This window comes from Alosa pseudoharengus, unplaced genomic scaffold (genome assembly GCF_046254945.1).
Source record: "Alosa pseudoharengus isolate Yale_2024_CS ecotype anadromous, Long Island Sound unplaced genomic scaffold, YU_APseudo_1.1 YU_APseudo_1.1_scf_23, whole genome shotgun sequence".
NCBI classification, from domain to species: domain Eukaryota; kingdom Metazoa; phylum Chordata; class Actinopteri; order Clupeiformes; family Clupeidae; genus Alosa; species Alosa pseudoharengus.
The window spans coordinates 11,324,575-11,339,836 of NW_027468685.1; the positions used below are offsets into that span (position 1 = coordinate 11,324,575).

Genomic DNA, 15,262 nt, shown 5'->3' on the forward strand with positions numbered 1-15,262 from the left:
CGGATTGCGCACTGCCAATGGTGAGTTTCCAGACCCTACTTCTTGATCTGGATCTGGCTCGTCAGGCTAGCTCTCGCTGTCATGCGAGAGGAAATGACTCTCAGAGGTCTCACCGCACAGAGACTGGTCTCACTTCTTCCTTTTCTGTCCAAAATGTTTTCTACATTTGTGAAATATACAAATTTCTCCTACACTTGTGAAATATCATGCTGGATTTTTTTCCAGAATCTGTTTAATTTCATCCATCAGATTTTAAGAATTGACACTCAACTGAAGAGGACTCCTTAGCAGATGTGGAGATTCCAACAGTGAATCTATTATGTTGCTTCATCTTGAGAACTCTTTGCTGAATTGAACGTTCTGTCTCAGGCGAGTTCTTCAGTGTGCCATTGGCTGAGTTCCTCTGGGGTCGAACCTTCCATTCTCATTTTTTTCTTATGCAAATAGCACCCAGTCTGTACCTATTCCATCTGGAAAGCCATCACAGTCTTTGTTTTGGTCTCTCAATCTTATGGATATCTCGGTGTGGATGAAAGAGCACCTTCAGATTAGCCTCTCAGACTGAAGTCTGGCCCACCGGTCTCCCCATACAATAAATAATTAATTTCTTTTCAGCTACATATTTAGATGTCATGCAAGTAACCTCCACCGATCGCACTCCTATTTTAACATCATGAAGATTAGGCCCTATGTGGTCTGTCTGCTGTAGAGCCATGGAGATGTAGTTCTACACCTTGACTGCTCCACTACCCTACTTGCAAGTCAGACTGCCTCAAATGACTCAGAATAAATCATACCCAATATTCAGTCAGGGCATACTTTTCATTGCTCTTAACTGGTTCCCCACATATATTTCAGCTAACTAGTACTGATGCTCACAGCAGCAAGCATGACAAGATTCATCGACTTGACATACCTAATGCTGATTTACCTTTCAGCTCTTTTACTATAGGAATGTTTAGAGTCTGCTTGTGTCACCAGTGTGTGGCAAGAGGTTACCTCCTCTGTGGTCCCATGTTAGAGGAAACACTGGACTATTGTTGGTCATGGACTATCCCTGGGGAAAAAAACCTTCCTTTTGTATGCACGTGCTTTTGAACCTGTGACTTATCTCTTTTTTTTTAATGCACTTCCTCTTGCAGTTCCTCTGCAAAAAGCTGTCAGACATGCGAGGGCTGTTTCCTTGTGCTGGACTCTACCCTTATGTGCATTGCTGTGATGAAAGTATTTACCAAATGTGTAAACCCAGATGGATTAAACATGCGATGCAGTCAAAGTTAATGAAAGCCAATGAAAGATCAGTAACATTACACTTATAAATAATGACATGCTTAATAGATCGTGTTGGTTTTACATTACTATTAGTTGCGATAAAATATTGGAAGCTGTAACTGGGCAATTCCACGGAAAATTTACTTTTCGTCACATCCATAACGTCAGTGTAATGCCTTGGCATTTGTATGATGTGAATGATAACATTCATTTTTTGTGCATTTTTTTCTCATTTACATTCTTCAGCCAAAAATAGCAAAAAGTTCAAATTTCATGTAATCATTCACATCATACCATACCATCACATTTTACTGGCGTTATGGATGTTACCAAAAATGTAATTTTCCATGGAATTGCCCAACTATAAACTATTAAGGGAAGCAGTAACTATATAACCATTATAGTAACTATTAGCACAAAACAAACATTCATACACACATAAGGCAAGGTTTTAAGCCACCCATAAAGCTCAATGAAGAGTTTGTACACAGGATTTGTTGGTCACGTGATTTGGTTAAAGTAGGAATCTAAAAGAAGAATGAGACAGGTCAGAGTCCTATTATAGATAACAAGGGAAATGTTTAATCTTTCAAGGGCCATTCCAGCATGGGGGTGCACACACGTGTAGTCACCAGGAGGGAAGACGTGAGGTATGGCTGCAAAAATGGCATTTAGACTTGACAGTTGCTACAAGAAAATTATATATATATATATAGCTCTTTTTGGCAATGCCACTTCCATATATGTGTTCATTTAAAAAAAAAAAATACACACACACACCAAAGAAACAAACAAAAACTGTCTTCCCAACAAACATAAAGAAATAAGTTCTATTGCTGCAATGTGACAACTGGATCATATACTATATATATATATATATTTCATCCCTAAATATTTCTCCCTTTAAATTCTTAAAACATTTTTATTTAATCTCTTTGAACTCTCATGAGCAGAATATGTTTGGTTAATACTCCTCCTAAAACAAAGCACCTTGATCACCAAAACTGCTGCAGAGGAGTGTTTTGTTATGGCTTATGGCATGGGACCAGATGTCTTTTCATACAGTACACAAGTGATTGTAGAGAATGGTACAGGAGGGGCATCTCAGTACACCCAAGAGACTGGTACCCACTGCGGGGAGGAGCTGGCTGATTCTATGGCTTCTTCCACTGCCTTTACACTCTCGTCCACATCATTGTTCACCAGAACAACATCGAAAAAGTGTTTGTAGGTGGCCAGGATTGAGTCGGACTGTGTTTGGATGGCTTTCACAGCGTCTGACTAAAGAATGCAAAACAGACAAATCAAGTCACATCGTGTTTTCAGGGCTTGCAGTAACTTCCGAGACAGGAAATTGATCATACCTGGTTTACATCTGTTGGTGCGATGAATACTGTAAGAGGGGCAAAGTCAGGGGTTCTCAGAAGTTTCAATGTCTGTGTAACAGAGAAATTGCATTTCAATTTATGTAGACATGTCAGCTTATGTTCACACGCCTATTTCAAATGATGATCATACAATAGCACTAAAGTTTGAAAGGTTCCAAGAGTGATTTGAATGTTTAAAATTATATATAAATGAAAAAATAATCACTGAGATTTGCCTTTATTCATTTGCACTCAAAATTCTTACAAGGAAGAGGAAGAACCCATGGGGTATGTTTGGTATACAGTTGTGTGCAAATGATTGGGTACCCTGAGAAATTTTTTTCAATATTTTGGTGATTCTTGAAGTGAAGAGGTCTCTCACATGACAGTGATTCAAAGCTTTTGGAAAAGCCTGTAGCCTCCAAACTTCACCATGTTTGAAAATAAATAGATCTTAAACATGATGTGCATTTAAGACTCTAAATGTATCTCAGCCAATAAGGTGATCTGCAAGAGTTGATGAGAATTAAGAGACTTATCCTGTCTACAAAGATTTGCAAGCTGTGATATTTGCCAAAGAAGTGTTATCAAGTGCAGACTTAATAGGGTGTCCAAACCTTTGCATTTATAATTCATAAGTACCAAAGCATCATTGTTTCTTTGCCGCAGGGCTTTGCTGATTTTAATGTTACAGATTGTACTTTAAAATAAACACATTCTGTCATTCCCACAGGTGTACTGTATCTTTTGCATGCAGCTATATGTTGAGAACATACAGTAATACAGTATGCTGAGGTATAACAAAAATTTCTCCCGCTCTGTCATTTTTGCCTGATTGATTGAGATTGACAAGCCAGATTAAAAAAAAAATATATATAATACCTGAGGTTCCACATCAAGCAGTGCAATCTTTCCTTGTTCATGAATCTTGTGGATGGTTTCAATTTTGGTGCCATACATATTTCCCTGAAAGCTCCCATATTCCAGTAGCTCATTCTGCACGATACATTTGGTCATTTCATCACTGGAGATGAAGAAGTACTCTTTCCCGTTTTCCTCATCCTTCTTTGGGGGTCGAGTTGTATCTGTTTAAAAAAAATAGCAAAAAGAGCCAAATAACTTTATTCCTAAATGTATGCTTAACTGCCTTAACTCATTTGCTATCCTTACTCTTTATCACCATCATCATAATCAGCTGTATCATTATCATACATTTATGATTACTTTTTTACTGCAAATTTGCCTGACCATGGTCATTCAATTTATCGTAATTCAATTTATCGTAATTAATTTGTGTCTTCCTCTAAACGTACAGCCCTGCTGTCATTGTGTTGTTTTTACAGATAACTTAGCAGCAGATGTCAAAGATAGATATTCAAAATGTGTCAAGATGACAATTAGGGGCAAGGTGGACCTAGTGGCAGAACTAGACTTTCATACATGGGGTATACTTAGAGAAAGGGGGAAAAACAATGAGAAGGACTTACGTGGGGCTGGATATGCAAACTTTTCTGGATATTTTAGTAACAACGAACTCTTGATGTGACTCCGACCTACACCAGGGGCACCTTCAGAACAACACAAAAACAAGGTTGTTGCCTTCAGTCAGTATAATAGATCATAGAAAGAGAGAAAATGATGTGTGTGACATCTTGGAGGACAGGGCTTCAGAAGAAAGCCTTACCAATGAGGATAAGAGTTTTTCTAATACAGGCCGGGAGCCGTACAACCTCTTCATAGGAGATGACATCAAGCTGGTCAAAAACTGTTTAAAAATAGCATAGTAAAATCAGTGTGACAATAAAAACAAAACCCTCAGTGGAATTGCTGGATTTTTATGCTACAGTATCTCACTGTCTTACCCGAACTATGCTTGGCCAGGTACTTGTCCTTCTTCTTCTTGTCTTTCTTACCAAAGGGGCTACAGGTTTGGCTAACCTCTCCTGATTTCTTGCTTTTGCTGGCAACACGCCTGCCAAAAATAGTTTGAAAATACACAGTTTGTAATGCAGTAAAATTATGAGATGATGGTCAGTAGCTGGCCAAAAACATGAATGGTGCTATTTTCAGAGTAACTGATCACAAGTCAATAGCCACATTATGAGACTCATCACAACGCCCTGCAAGGCTGATTTGATACACAATTAATTCCACTTCAGTTTTAAATTACCTGGTCTTGAAACCTAAAAATCTAAACTTAAATAATTGTTTAATTCATCAGTGCACTTGTAAAAGAGTGGGTTTCACCTGGTTAAATAAAGGTCAAATAAAAAAATAAAAAAAAACAATTCAGAATACATCTTTATTTTCAAAACTGTGAGATCTAGCATGCTTGACTGAAACTTACAATTTGTTGTAAAATAAGTAAAACTAGTAAGAACATGTTGCCATTAAACACACACACACACACACACACACACACACACACCATCTACTATGGATCTCAGCGTTGGGAATGCACAAAGATCTACATCAGGTCATTTGTATGTGTACCATTCTTGCAGCTCAGGGGAAGGGACGAGACCAGCGAAGTCAGCAGCTGAGTTGTCCACTCTGCCTTGCCACCAGTTAGGATCCTTCTTATCTATGATCTCGATGATGTCGCCAGTATTGAACTTCAGGCCTGCCTCTTTGCAAGGAATGAGATCATCCTGAGTAGGGTCATAATCAAACTGGGCCCGCATGAACATCTGGGGAGGGAATAGCTCAGGTTACTGGATATGAAGCTATGGTTATGGGATTTGGCAGACGCCTTGCCACCAGTTAGGATCCTTCTTATCTATGATCTCGATGATGTCGCCAGTATTGAACTTCAGGACTGCCTCTTTGCAAGGAATGAGATCGTCCTGAGTAGGGTCATAATCAAACTGGGCCCGCATGAACATCTGGGGAGGGAATAGCTCAGGTTACTGGATATGAAGCTATGGTTATGGGATTTGGCAGACGCCTTTGTCCAAAGCGACATACAAATACAAAAAACATAATGTATAAATATAATATTTAAAATTTAACAGGGAACAGATTAGAATGATAGATGATAGATAGATACTTTATTGATGCCCAAGGGGAAATTCAAGGGTCTCAGTAGCATACAGACATCACACACAACATGCACTTACAGCAGAAATGGTAAACATAAGTATAAACATATAACTAAACTCCACTGTACAATAAAGACAGTAGAAGATAAGAAACTAACAAAACTAAATACTAAATACACTATATAAATTACATTCAAAAAGTCCAATGTGCTTGAGGGTGATCAAGCATAAGACGCTTGTAGTGGCAGGTGCTCAAGGGAGTGAGTGTCATGGTGAAGGTGCAAAAAGTAGTCTAATCAAAGTCCTTTAGTTATGTGTGCAAACTATAACAAGGAGAATAGCAATAATAAACAACAATGTCAATTCAATCAATAGACTAATAAAATAAGCAATGAAAATAAAAGGCTATGATGATGATTTAAATATCTGGAAATAAATTGATTTGTTTTTCAAAAATAAAAACACTGGCTTCTTGCTGGTATACAATTCAGGGGTTAAAAAGAAAAGCTATATTAATGGGAATACACACAATGAAGGATGAGTGAATGATATTCTGATTGGTCTTTTCATTGGCTTACCTCACAGGGGAGAGAACGGCTCTGCTGTTTCGGGATGACCTTAAGCTTGACAACTCCATTTGTGTCTTTCTGCAAAAATAGCAATAGCATCTGTCTTGGTTAATTACAAATGTGCCCACCAAAAAACAATCAATTTTTTGTCCTTCACACCAGTTTTAACATACGTTGTCGATGTTCAACAAATAATGCCTTTCATACATTGAATCTATAAAACTGCCATATTTTAACCTTTTCAGAAAAAGCAAAGTGCTCAAATAAAATGTAACCATAAGGGTACAATTGTAAAAATTCTTCAAGATTACCAGTTCTTCGTGGCCTAGTCTAGTGTTAATAAAAGTGCTACTCCATTGACCTTCAGATCTGTTACACTGTAGTGATTTGTCTTTTGTCTATCAAATCATGTGCTTGTTGAACCAATACCAGATGCATAATTGTGCATTATCAGACATGGCACTGGAACAACAAACTCATAATGTGATAATGGCTCATCTCATACCTCTAACCCACTCACAACTTGAAGACCACATACTTTTGTGGATTTCTGTTTGAATCTGTACCGTTACTTCAAGCTCTTCCATTACAGGTCATTCATTTTCTCTTATATACCCACTCTCACAATCCAACTCATATTTAGACACCATCATAGATGTCTATGCTAAGATGCAACTAGCACAAATAAGTTAAAAGGGATGCAAAACAAATGAAGCAAGAAATATGTAGTTTAGGTTGCACAAGAACAAGTGTTCTTATTTTCTCAAATTTTGGGAACCAATATTCTGGTTTTGAGCACTGATTTTAAATCTGTCAATACTGTGAAAGGCGTCAATATTCTGATGTGAAACTAAACTTAATTTTCGCACAATTTGATCAATTGTCACTATGTAGACTAACTAAGATCATAGCAGCTGGTAAGTGCTTCAGTTTAAGAAATAAGACAGATGGTCTAAGACTGCACTCGAGACCAATCTACTGAACGGAGCCAGAGGGCATACCAGAATCTTCTGCAGCTGATCCACAGACTGGCTGGCTACACTCTGTCCATTTATCTCCGCTATTTCATCACCTTCATGCAGTGATCCTGAAGAAAAATTAAACACAGTCCTGAATTTTAGCATTCTCAAAAATACAAATCATGTTAAATTTTATAGTCTCTAATTTGTTTAAAATCAAATGAAGGATTATAATCAACTGAGAGATTAACAAATGAATTACATTTATTTAAGCAAGATTCTAGTGTCAACAATTTTAGTTCTTTTCACTTGCCATTAAAACGATAGATACAGTAGTAATACTTTACCTTGTCTGTGTATCATCCCACCATGTAATATTCTTGCAACGGTACATTTCTGTTTCTCATTTAACTTTAGAGTCACTCCCTATGGAGACAATTTAAAACAAAATCATATGATTTCACTTTTTATGCAAATTGTGTCAATGACACATAACCGTAATGGATTTTATATGTTGCCCTACCATTGGCTCAGAGGGGTTCTTTTCAAAAGCCACTTCACGTGTAATTCCTTTGCCATTATGATGTGCAGCGCTGCCATTAGCACACATCTCCTGACCCTCGGAGGTCTGCATCGTAGCCTAGAAAACCAGATATTCAGCTCATTATTGGTGTATTTTTGTGTTTTTAATGTCTGAAATATTAAATGTGAGAAATACCAATATTTCTCATTTCAGATTAGCCAAATCTGAGTACCATTAAAAGTCCATAGATATTCCCAAAAACCATCTGAAATGTCCATATGCAAAGCACAAATGTGAGTTTTGTGGCCAAACATGTAAATCTAGAAAGATTTACCTAGGGTATTTTCTTTCTACTTGGATATTGGATGTGTCTGAGTGTTGTATATAAAAACACACACTTACTTTCTAGATTTACAGCTTTACACATAATGCAAACTTGTAGTGTGGATACCATCCCTAAACCAGTCTGATTTCATTCCTCACCAAAAAAGCCAAAGTCAGCGACTTTGTCAGTCACATGAATAAAGGAAGTGGCTACAGAAATGGGCTGAAGGCCATCTGGCTTCCTCAAGTTAATAAACAAGAGGAAGACAGCAGAAAGTGTTAAGATAAGCTGAAATGCATTACTCAACATACATAGTGGATAAAAATCACAGAGTTAAGATTTACTGAGTCAGAAAATGAGTTAGTAATACAGAGGTCCCATGACATTTAAGACACGATGTACAGTACATGTTTTAACACATCCACACATTTATCAGTCTTGCTTTTAGGCCCATGGGGGCAATGGGATTGCATCAGCAATACAACACATGGCTCACCCTATAACTTGCCTTCTCTGGACTGCTGTTGTTTAGTGTTCAGCTGTGCTTACAAAACTAAAAATATGCTGAATTGAAATTCAGACAGTTCTCATTTTAAAGTGTTGAGGGGAAACAATGTTTTAGGCAGATTTTTAAGGAATAGCATATTCTCCAGGTCAGGTTTAGTGCTAGACTGCATAAAAGAATTAGCCTGGAATATCCAAACTCTTTCACAAAGTGAATAGGGTCTGGTGTTTCACGATTGTGATTCCTTTCCAACACTTGCATCGCAATGGGCGCTAACTTTGCTTAGGCTGGACGAATGATTTCAATCACATTGATCAGAGATTCCTAATGTTACTTCCTCCTTCGCCTAAACTTTACAAACTGACAATGAGCAGCATCGGCACCTTTGCTGTAAATAAATTTCTGCATTTTTCCAAATGCATTTTTTGATGTTTGCAGGGGTTGCTGCTACTGTTTATCACAACCCGTTTCGATTTCGTCATCCCCTCTCATCGTTGACTGGCCTAACATTTTTTTTTTGTCTGAGTGAAACGTTAGTGAACTATCATGTTCCAGACTAGTATCTCCCTCAATCTAGGTAGGCGGGGCCAGGCTATAAAATAAAGTCGTCAGGGCCCCTTTGACCCAAGAGGTATCAAACTATAATACAATCCAATACAAAGCAAAAATGTCTAAACTTTTTTAGCATCTTGGTTCAAAAATAAAAGCCCGCCAGGGATCCACATTGGTAATGAATGTAGTCCCCTGTGTGGTCATGGTCAATGTTTTTTATGTTGATGATTTATCCATATAGTTTTAAGTATACTTCGATTTGAGCTCAGTTCTCCAGTAAGGGTATTTTTTCCAGCCACTGTGTAATTTGCCTTGTGCGTCCTAACTGTGGGTAATCCCACTTGGTCAGAAGTTGTTGCAAGGTTTTCTTTTCTTTTTTCTTTTTATACATAATCTCTGTCTATATTTAGGGGTTGGTTTTTCCTAGACCCATATATTTCCACAAAAAAATCCTTCCCAAATCAACGTCAGCTAAACATAACTAGTTAGTCAGAGGACACATTCATAGAAGGATTTTCATAATATAGACTTGAGTGCCAGGATGCTACAGCTGCATTGCTGTATCATGTCATGTAAGTGCAACAAAATATGCTTAATTGAAGTTTATTAAAGATGCATCCTTAAAATTGTCTTTACAATCCAATAGCTTTGTAAGAACAGATGCCTCCAAGACATACCTGAGCTTAATATCAGCGGTAATGGCGTAAACCAGGCATTCTTGCCAGAACATCATGGTGAGTGCACGGCACTAAAAGGGGGTTCTCCAAAGTGGTGAATCCAGAGTACAGTTATGTTTTGTTTCCATCTGTATTGCATTTGTCTTCTCATAAATATATAACTGAACTGATTTGAATTATGTTACTACACAACTGTGTGTGTGTGTGTGTGAGAGAGAGAGAGTGTGTGTGAGAGAGAGAATAAGGCATACAACTAGCAAATCTACCAAATGTTCAGTGAAAAGTAAAACACTTTCCATCACCATGTGTTTAGAAATTGTTCAGAGCTTAGCCAATTATCTGTGTGCACGTGAGAGATAGGTAGGGTACTTCGCCTCGACTTGGCTACTCATAAAATACACTATGTTCACCGGCAGAATCCAGCGAGACCATGTTGGCCTAATGCCCGAAACGTAGCCAACCACAAATGCTGAATTATATTGGACAAAATAATTATTTGGCGGCGAGGACCACTGTAATTCATAGTATAAATTTTGATATTAAAAACCTCACAAATTAGTAGCCTACAGGCTATGTATATTCTGAGCGTTTCCCATGCATATGGCTATGAAATAGTTTAGGACATCAACTAGGTGATTAGGCGTATAGCCTTAATAAGAAATCACAATCGCCAAATGACCTGATATTGCTCAATACACAGCCTACATACATTTCTATTTTAAGGTTAGGCTACATCCCGTGCTTCCCTGCCCTACAGTAGGCCGGCAGATCTATCCAGGCAATACCAGCGGTGGCCAGAGCACAGACCTTCTTCGGGTTTCGAAACAGAAGCGGAAGTCCTCAGTGTTATGCTACATCAGGTTGCAGCTGTTATTCGTAAACAATTCCCAAATGCGCAACATCCAAATGCAAATGAAAATATTAAACACGAGTGTACTGCCAGGAGAAATATTTGAAAACGTCTTACCTTTTCTGTCCGCGGTTTATTCTGAAGCAGTTGTTCTAGGTACAGATCGGACAGAGCTGTACGAACGCTGTTTACTTGCTCGAATATGACGGCAGGTTCATTTTTGTTGGACTTTAGTGTCATCTTTTACGCTTTTAGAGGGAGGGAGCAAAGAACCCACGATGCCCTTGCTCAAAGTCCAAAGGACACTGGATAAGTGTCGTCTGGTTGGTGCAAAAGAGCAATAAAAGGCAGCGATAAAACGTCCCTTCACCGGTTAAAGTACGATATGTACATCTGACGCGCAAGGATCCTTGTGGTAACGTTAGTCATAAGCTGACAAAGCAAATAACCTTCCGTGAGAGGCGGGGAGAGTCTTCAACGCGTATACTCAGTGCATCGTGTTTGAGCCATGTATCGAAGACAACAACCCTGAAATACAGACAGATAGGCTACTCCAACGCCCGCTGTGATGATAGCAAGACACGTTATAAATTGCAAGGGGCTATCTGAAATGCACTGACACTACATTCAGTGGTGATCAAAATTTTCAATGCATCACAAAATCCGTTATTCAGCAAAATTAACTTGGCAACATCAACATGACATCAACACTGTTCCACATACGAAAACCTGCATATGGCTAGGCTATCGACAGGATAGAAACGAGAGGATTTGCTTTTGACCAAAATTATATTTGGAGAGCTATTCCTTTAATAGTCAACAAGATCAACGAGTTCTTTTTTCCAGCGACCTCTAGCGGTTTTCCGTCAATGAGTCAATAGAGATCTCCATGTAAAACCTTTGGGGATTAGATGTCATGTTGTCAAAACACTGTTACAATGACACTTTATTGTGATTACAGGATATCTTCACATTGACAGATTGTATGCAATGATGTATGTAGCCTATTATATGTAATGCAAATAAGCAAAGAGATGACTAGGCTAGTCTACCCAATTCACTGAAAGATATATAGCCTACATTCCCATCTCTTTTATGGGACATGTTTTAGTTGCTGTCACAAGAGGCTCAGTTCTATTTCTTTCATCCACGTTGATTTCATTACTGCAAACGCTAAGAGAAGACTGTCAGACTTATCATGGCTTATCTACATTATTAAAGTAGGACCTATGCTTGGTTATTGCAACCTCTAAAGTAATGTTGTGTATGTGTGATGCCATATGAAAATAAAGGCTTTATGGCAGAGGTCATGTGTAGCCTACATCACAGATGAAGATTGACTCTGTTGTGATATTTATGATGCCCGTCGTACACCTGCTTTCATGCACTTCTGGCATGCAAGACATGTAGGTGAAAGGGCATGAATTCTACAGTTTGTTTTCGAAGAGAGTCCTATTTGCATATGTGAAGTTCAGACAAGTTCCCATAGGCTTGAAGTGGCTTATTACACAGTGGAATAGGTTTCTATGGCTGTCTTTACTTTGACAGAGATTATTCTGATGACCAGAGCAACTCAGCAGACACAGACAGAGTCTGGATTGGATGCTGTTTTATACCCAACTTTATTACCAACTTCTTATCTATATGAAGTTGTCTGGTAATTGGATAGGAACCGCATCCAGCCTTTTCCAGAATTGTGTCAACTTTACATACACCTTTTATCTTTTTGAAGGGTTTAAGAAGTAAGGGTTTATTTAGGTAAGTTTTTCATGATGATAATCTGAAGGCAGTCCCTAAAATATAGCCATGTGGTCATCCCGAATTGACTCCCAATAATGACATTTAGTCAATCTGAATTTATGCTCACCAAAGCCTCTGACATACAGTAACTAGCTCTGACCTTCCATCAGTCCACAATTTGTACTCTGAGCATGCCTTAAACTGTGCTTTCCAGAATAACCAAATATCCCTCTCATCCAAACCACCACTTGTTCCAGTTTCTCCCCTCTTACAGGTTCATAACAACTGAAACCACATATTTCAAATAGCTTCTTCCCTTCAGTAATCGGACTCCTGAGCACTTAGATCTGAACAAGTTTATGGATTGATTTTTGCACAATTTCTTCAGCTATGAGGATAATACACGAGGGCGGGTTATACATGGGAATTCTTTTTATATAATTATTTTGTTTCTTTTTTATGATTAAAGCACAATCTGATTCTGATTCATTCGGCTATTCAGCACTGTGGTTAATACAGGGGTGCGGTTAATACATGTTTTTTTTTCTTTACTTCTTTATTTGCATACAACACTGTCCTGCGGTTTTTACACAATGCGGTTCACACAGGAAATTACTTCATGTCAATTATCTTCTATTAAACATATTATCACTCTCACAACGGTGATTATCATTGGAATTCACATGATAATGTCTTACAGCTTGTCCTAACAGGATGTGATGCGAGCAAACATTAGCAATAAAATCTGTTCAATTGGAATGTCCTAACAGTAGGCCTACGCGACGCGAAGCAGTGCTGCGCAGCATGATGCAACGCAGAGTTTTGAGAGAACTTTTGTTGGACGCCCCATTTCTGTCTTCTTTCTGTCGCCCGCATTTCTCTGCTATTTTGAATGGGAAATATGACGCAATAGGAGGGCATATTTAACGGATTCAGTGTCGACAGATAGCATTTAATGATACAAGACAGTCGCTCGCCCGCATCCTGTTAGGACAAGCTGTTATACCAATGCTTGGATGAACTTCCTATTATGATGCAGTGTTTACTATGTCAGTTTTTTTTGTTAATCCGGTTGTTAAGTCATGATACTAATGCTGATTCTTTCTTTGGGTCCAACTGGTCCTGGAGCCACTCATTTTTTTCCCATAGACAGTAAAATAAACATTTCTTTATACATATTAGAGCAGCCGATAAGAAAATTGTCATTCTACTATTCACCTGCTTCCTCAACCTAACAAAATCATATTTTTTGCGGAGGCCTGGACATTACCTTTGATTATATAATCAGGCTGCAGTGCTAGGCTACACTAATTACTCTGTTAGACTTAAGCAATTTTTTTTTATCCTCACTAAAACAAAGGTGATTGACAAGGTTTACAGTCTGTGAAAAATGGCTGGCTGCGCTAGTAAATGTTTTTGGACGAAAAAGCCTGTTTGGCCTGTGACGTGTCAGTACCAATCCATACCGCCAGCCCAATCCGTTCTGCGCATGCGTAGAGTTCTGCGCACGTGTGCGTATGCGCAGAACGGATCGGGCAGGTGGTACGGATCGGGTTGCTATTCCAAAAAAAAATCTGGTTTACACAATACACACACATTAAAAATGACCCATCACTACTTTCATGTAAAAACATACTTTATTAATTTATTTGTCTTTAAAGGAATATAGAAGACAACATTCACACTTTTAGGTGCAATGTGGAGTTGATTTTAGTTTAAAACATTTAAAAATACCCTGGAAATATCTACAGAATATGAAGAGGTGTTGCCCAGATGTCCACTAAAGTTAGCATGCAAGCCAGCTCATGGGCCCAGCTCTCTGCAATATCACTGAAATATCAACAGGGCAACGCCCTGCGTTCAAGACTACTCTAAGCCAGGGCCCTATTCTACATGCTGTGCAAAGCTCGACGTAAAGCTTGTTCTGATCTTACACCCCCCAATAAAGTGATTAATTTTTTGCCATGCACTCCACTTTTATTAAACCTTGCACCCAGGGATGTGGCAATTAACAACACAAGGTGTGGTCTGGCGCATGATCCAAAAATCGCTATCTTACACCGTCTAAAAATCATTGCGCCACTGACCAAGAAAAACCTGTTCTACAGCGAAAGGCGCATAAAGCACAGCTGAAGACACACTGTCACAAGATGTAAGCAGCCCTTAGCAACCAGTCACAAACAACTCTGCAGGATAAATATCCTTAGGATTTTTATTCAGTCATTCGAATATTATTGGAGTAAGTGTTGCTTTTTTCAGGCTACGTTTTTGATTGTAACTCCTTGTCAGTCGAACAGTTTTGTCATTGTCTATGAGACCATGGTGAAGTTAGTTTCACTTTGCCTATGAGTTCAAACTGTGAAAATACCGACGTGCTGATTGAAGTTGAGCTGCTTGCTGTTAAAAGGAATGACAGATGTCACTCATTGGTTTAAAGGATGTTATGCCCAAAACACACCCATGATTGAATGATTAAGAAACAGAAGAACAACCCTTTTGAACAATGCGCTGATCACAAAATCATTCGAGTTTAATTAGCGAATGTGGACTGGACGACCCTTAAACTTTGCATCTCTGACCAAGCGTTACCGATAGCCTGTACAGAACTCGCCATAGCACCTTTAATGAATAGCATTGACTGCAATCCTTCAGTGAAAAGCCTAAGCATAACTTGATATTGTAAATGTGAACTGATTTCTTTACATTTCTTATCATTTTATTTTTTTAATTACTTTTAAATGTTCCTGTTCACACAAGATGATTAAAACATCCTACAAACTTTCAGATATACTCTGCTGTATTTCTCAACCTTGTTTTGAAATGATTAGTGAAAAAATACTTTTGTTGACACAAACATCCCATTGTACACGTCAAAAAGCAGT

The 15,262-nt window shown here is 38.4% G+C and overlaps 1 protein-coding gene across 1 annotated transcript; it reads right to left on the reverse strand.

The window, feature by feature from the left end:
- Positions 1–1,831: 1,831 nt before the first annotated feature.
- Positions 1,832–11,100, reverse strand: mpp1 (MAGUK p55 scaffold protein 1). Its single transcript, XM_076301453.1, has 12 exons — positions 10,758–11,100; positions 7,732–7,848; positions 7,556–7,634; positions 7,251–7,336; positions 6,259–6,327; positions 5,133–5,329; positions 4,502–4,611; positions 4,324–4,404; positions 4,127–4,207; positions 3,522–3,724; positions 2,637–2,708; positions 1,832–2,553 (listed from the first exon to the last, which is right to left on the reverse strand). The coding sequence occupies exons 1-12, from the start codon at positions 10,878–10,880 to the stop codon at positions 2,377–2,379; spliced, it is 1,395 nt and encodes a 464-aa protein (XP_076157568.1). The 5' UTR covers positions 10,881–11,100; the 3' UTR covers positions 1,832–2,376.
- Positions 11,101–15,262: the final 4,162 nt, after the last annotated feature.